The 5653-nt window shown below is 47.1% G+C and overlaps 1 protein-coding gene across 1 annotated transcript in view; it reads right to left on the bottom strand.

Annotated features, from left to right (window-relative positions):
- Positions 1 to 5653, bottom strand: part of FRMPD4 (FERM and PDZ domain containing 4) — a 533682-nt gene that overhangs the window by 16446 nt on the left and 511583 nt on the right. The window contains exons 11-13 of the mRNA XM_077761395.1: positions 3202 to 3278; positions 1750 to 1852; positions 366 to 492 (exon numbers count right to left, since the gene is read on the bottom strand). Of these exons, the coding sequence (XP_077617521.1) occupies positions 366 to 492; positions 1750 to 1852; positions 3202 to 3278 (307 nt within the window). The remainder of the gene's footprint in view (positions 1 to 365; positions 493 to 1749; positions 1853 to 3201; positions 3279 to 5653) is intronic.

The raw sequence follows: 5653 nt of genomic DNA, 5'->3' as shown, positions 1-5653 counted from the left end.
AAAAGTTGGGAGCAAGGAACTGATCTTGCGATTCTATGTCTCTAATCACAAGGTCTCCATGGCTATGCAAGGTTGTCTTGCACACACACGTGAACACACACACACACACACACACACACTCGGTACAAGAAGGAGTCCGTAGCTCACGAGAAGTAAGTAAGTTTCCAGAAGAACGCTTACTTTTCATTCGTCTTAGAAACAGGTTAATAGTCGAGGGAAAAAAAAGGGCTGGGGTTATATAGTGTTACTGCTCTGAAAATACAGTACTAAGTATTTTATTCACGGGCTAATTTTAAACATTTTTAAAAATGCATGCAAGCCGTTCTCTTTAAAATCCATTTTCTATTAAGATGCAAATGTGATACCTTTTTACCCGGTGGTACCAAGTTTTGATTTGCTTTGACAAGGTGTGAAAGTGCCTTCTTTATGTTCTTCTCTTTCATGCTTTGCAGCACAGCGGAGGGAAGAAAAGTCTCTAATCCCCATTCTTTCCTGCAGTAAAGAGCAGATCTTTAATTTCACATTCTTGTGATGATTAGTTATCTAAGACAAAATGGCGCTCTGATGAAATGAACTCGGGGAAAGGCAGGAAATGGAGATCGGTGCCCAATTAGGGAAGCGACTTTGAATTTACACTCAGGAAACAGACTATCTGATCACTGATACATCTGCTTGCATTTTAAAGGAAACATACACTTCCGTCTCCAGAGAGAATGCATTTGGGACCAATGGAAACCGAAGAGACAATTTATCCAACCACCTCTGAGTCTCGTTGAATTCATTCCCCTATCTGAGGATGTACTTCCACTACAGTTTCTCTGCGTTCCTTTGTTTATTGCTCCCCGTCTGCCCACCCTGTGGCTTTCTCTCTTCACTGAGAAGGGTCCGTTGGTCCACCGGCCAAGGGAAGCATACAGACAGGGCGACAGAGGGCTCTCTTTTTAAAGGATGACCCTAAAATAGACCTAACTGAGGGCAGCACGACTGCCTTTGGCCAGAGGGAAGCTTCTCCGGCCAAAGAGAAGCTACTACAGTAGTACGTGCTGACGCTGAGCAAGAGAAGGCGGTCACATTTGTCAAACAACATTCAAACCGTGAAGCCAAGTTTGATCGCACGGCGTCCCTTCCCGCGGCCGCGCTTCTTTGTCACAGATGCCCTCCTTCCTGACTGTGGCTAAGAGCATTACTTTTATACTGCATCTTAGCAATGTGAAGCAGGCTCAGGTTCCGCAGGCCACTTTCCTAACACGGGTGCTTCCACTGATCACACGACCGACAGCACAAGGCGGAGTCCCGCTGCCTGGGTTCGAATCCCGACCCCTCTAGTTAGTAGCCGTGTGACTTGGGCAAATTCCTTAGTCATTATGGGCCTGGGTTTGCTCATCTGCAAAATACAGCTAAAATTCTACTGATCTCACGGGGATGCCACGGGAATTAAAGAGCTTACTGTCTCAAAAGCACGGAGACCAAAGCTTGGCTTGGAATCAAGTCCGCTTAGGAATTTTAAAACGTAGGCTTCATTTTAAATCTGATCCTCATTTCTAACAATTCTCTAAAGGTGGATTATGTAAGAAATGGATCTCTTCCACAAAAAATGAACACGACGGTCATATGTTTTGCCCGTGTTTGACAAATGCCCTGCCACAAACAGGATCAATTTTGGAAGCAGAGACATACATCGAAAATACACTTGGGCGTTACGGACGCAGCATCTTTGCGCCTGGAATGGCTTTGAGAGTCAACACTTACTCGATGTATTTGAGGGAGATTTTCTGTGTTTGCTTGGTGGTGACGGTTGCGATGTACATTTGCAAGGCTGCCAGCCGCAGGGCTANGGCGGCCGGCGCGCCGCCTCAGAGAACAGGTGACATGCCTTTCCCCAGTGTCCCACCTTCCCGTCAAAGGCAAAGAGGCTAAATGTGAAAACATTTCCACCAGGCTGCTTGGAACCCAGTCAGGATTTAATTACATGCACAAACACGGGGACCGCACAAAACATTTAACACTCATCGACAAATGAGCTGCTATTTAAATATTTAGCTTTTTGGAAAAATAATTAGGAATTCAGGTACGAAATTTCAAAACACAGGTGCCACGATTGAACACACAAAGCACTGATAGCACCGTGAGGCTTGGGCTGGGGTTGGAATCTTGGGTTCGAATCCTATTCCTCCACTTCACAGGGAACTTGGGCAAGTCCTTCAACTGTGTCGTGCCTCGGTTTCCTCTTTTGTAAATCGGGCATAATACTGCTCCCCATTCACAGGGCTTCGGTGAGGATGAAACGAGCTGACAATGGGAAGCCGTTAGAACTCGACCTGCTAAGTCGTGAGTGCTCATACGCGTAAACAGCAGTCATCGCCAATGTCATTAACTTCCACTGAGCTCTCTAGAGCGGCTCTGGGGCGGCAGATTTAGCAAGAGCATGGACAGCAGCAGCCCCGGGCTCACACCCACCTGCTTCGGAAGCTTGGCTTGGCCAATGCCGGCCTGTGCGTGTAACTTCAACCACTTGACACTGGCAGCCTCAGTTTACTCATCTGTGCAATGGGGAGTCATGCGAATGACGCCGCTGGAGCAGTGCCGATGCGGCGTGGGATCCACACCAAGCGCTTCGGCACAGCGCACTCACGAAAGCGTAGCCATTAAAATCCTCAGCTCACTCGAGCGGTGACTCTGAGGGCGTCATCCCACATCCTCTGGGCCTCAGTTTGCTGCATCTGTACACGGGAGATGCCTACCTCACAGGGTGTGTGGTGACCTTCAAATGGAAGGGAGGCTGAGAGCACGTTGCGGCTTGCAAAGTCTAGCGTGACCAAAGCACCGAGCCATCGGTCACCGGGAACCGCGGCGTCGCTTCGGCGTAACTGCGTGAGTGTGCGCGCACCTATTTTTGTTCTGGAAAACTAGGCTTTGGGGCTGGAAAATATGATACTTGGCCTCTTTCTTCCTTGTTTGCCTTGTCCCAAGAAAAGCACGTTCGTGACCCCTTGATGTACTGACTTTACAAAGTGGGAACGTGTCCCCCCTGTATGGTTTCTGCACACGTTTACCCTTCCAATACTTAGCCATGCCCTACTGGTGCTGCGCAATGCACGCTCTGTCCCCGTGCTCCCGGGGCGTGCCTCCAAGCGTGTCCCCTTACTCCTAAGAGGGAAATCACCTCCTCTCCCGGCCTCCATCCTTAATATGGTCTCCTACCTTTGCTCACACCTGTCTGGATTGCACGGAACTCCTTATTGGAAGCAGGTCTGGTATGAGGCGGGAGATAGGGCGGGCTGAGCGAAGGCAGCCATTTTGTTTCAGTGTTGGGTTTCCCAGTTGTTTCCAAGTGTCTAGGGGTGTCCCTTTAGGGGCTCCATGGGGTTGAGGCTCATCCTACCTTCTCTTGAAGGGTGAGGGTGAGGAAGCCACTCCCATCGCGTCACACGTGACATAGGATTTTAGCACAGGATTTAGAGACAGAAGCTCCAGGTTTGGTCCTAGGCTCTGTCAGCTCCTCATCAAACGGCCTTGAACATGGCATTTCATCTCTCCTGAGTCTGTTTTCTTACCAGAAAAATGGGTTCACCCTCAAGGTTGCTGGCACGTCTCTAAGGATGTTTCATAAACTGGAATGTGCTTTATTAGGCTAAGTCACCACTAGGACATCTTCGAAGCATTGTGCCTGGGACTGTTTTTTCCCACCCCTTTCATACCCTGTATTTCACCAAACTTCTGGGTGAGTTCTTTGTCAAAGTGACTAGTCACTTAATTATATGACATAATTAGTTCAGGCTGATCCTGGAGAATTAGTGGGAAGTCCGATATATATCTATATCTATATCTATATCTATAGATATTTTGTGGCACGAACCACGCTTTTATTACTCATAATCACATTACTTAAAATATAGTTAACACAAGCAAATGGTGGCCATTGTTTTGCTTAGAGGTCCCAACAGACTCTACTTTAGCCCCACAGAACATGGAAAAAGGAAACCGAGGCTGTTCAAGTGTTTTAAAACATGCGTAGCCTCTCAGGTGTTGTCCTGTTTACTAACCGGTATAACCATCTTGTTCTTCATAGATAGTGGACAGGTAATTATAATTTACAACAGTGTGAATTACTGGGGCATTCTGTTACTATATATGCTAACATCTGTAGAATACCTTGTGGCCCACTAATGAGTAGGAGATTAACAGATGTTACCACACTCAAGCCTCTGTTTTCAGTGCCAAGGTTCGTCTCGTCAGTGGCCATTGTCCTCAACAGCAACCCACAAGGCTGACTTGAGTTTCGTCTTTGCAATGTATATTGTATATTATATAACGTAATGTATATGGTAATGTAAACTGTAATGTATATATTGCTTCTGCTTACTCTTGTTCTCTAGGCTAATTTTACGGCATCTTTTTGGTACCTCAAAATTGACATGGGCACACAGCACCATCTGCAGATCCACTGACTTCTGTTCGACAGAGAAGTTATTTTGGACATACCTCACATTCTGTGATACGGAGTCGGATGCCAAGAAAGTCTCATTTCTTATTCTCAGCGGAGGACATATGAGAGGATGGTAGCTTAATTTTGGCCCAGCACACATGGCTTCCCACCTCCTTCCCTCCCTCCGTTGGCTAATCCTCGAAGGGGTGGCGGGCTAGTCCACCACCCGTGCAAGATGGCTGGGCACGGTCGCTTCTCAGAGCAGTCCCGCACGTACAAAAAGGGTATCTTTTGAATAAGGAAGATCTCGACGAGCTGCATTAGATTTGAATAGACATACCTTTAACAAAATTGTGCTTAGCCAGCCTCCTGGTCTACCTAAGAGGTCGGTCCGCCCCAGGAGAAACACAGCCACGTTCCTCTTTCGTAAAGGTCATGGGCATTATAAAATGGGATGTTTAGAGCAGAAGCAGAGTAAAATGGTTTTGAAGCAGCACCTTGTGAATGGGATGAGTACATAATTATAGGGATTGGCAAGTGAATGCATCTGTCTACAGCCCTGCGCTGACTGGCACCTCTACAACTATTTGTTTGCAACTAACGAGCCAGAAAATGTAGCACATCATCTGAGTGGCCGTGAGAGAGCCCCAGCTTGGTTCTCAGCATGGATAGGAGTCAGCTAAGAATCAGGCAGTCACCTCTGGGTCACCTGGCCTGCTGGGGAACGGGGGATACAGTTGAGAGGTCCAGGTGGCCAAAGTTGAACATTTAAAAAACCCGGATCATGACAGTTTCACCGTTCTGGGTAGGAAACGGTGTAAAGCGCACTGCACATTTCTTTACATGATGAGCAGGGTATGCTGAAAAGGACTTACCTTTTCCAGATGACTCAGGATTATCTTCGTGAACATGAATCATCCTACTGAGCTGGAAGTACCACAGTCTCTTCCAAAGAGCACCGAGGTGGGGAGCATTTAAGCGAGCCTTGCCTTGAATGCCCTATCTGCTGGAATGTTCTAGTACACCTGGCTTTTTTCTCCTTCGATTTAATTTCTGTTCTCCAGGGCTTATTGCCACTTTAATGTATGTCCCCATTCCCAAGCTCCGGCATTTACCTTGCCCCTGTCTCTCTGCCATCTTCTACCTGTTTTCTTTTCCCACTCTACTTTTTAAAGACTACAAGAGCTTTGAAATATACAAGAAAATACCGCGAATAGTAGAACACCA

This window comes from Crocuta crocuta, unplaced genomic scaffold (assembly GCF_008692635.1).
Source record: "Crocuta crocuta isolate KB4526 unplaced genomic scaffold, BGI_CrCroc_1.0 scaffold224, whole genome shotgun sequence".
Lineage (NCBI taxonomy): Eukaryota > Metazoa > Chordata > Mammalia > Carnivora > Hyaenidae > Crocuta > Crocuta crocuta.
The sequence above is the reverse complement of the archived record's forward strand: the minus strand, read 5'-3'. Positions and strand labels throughout refer to the sequence as shown.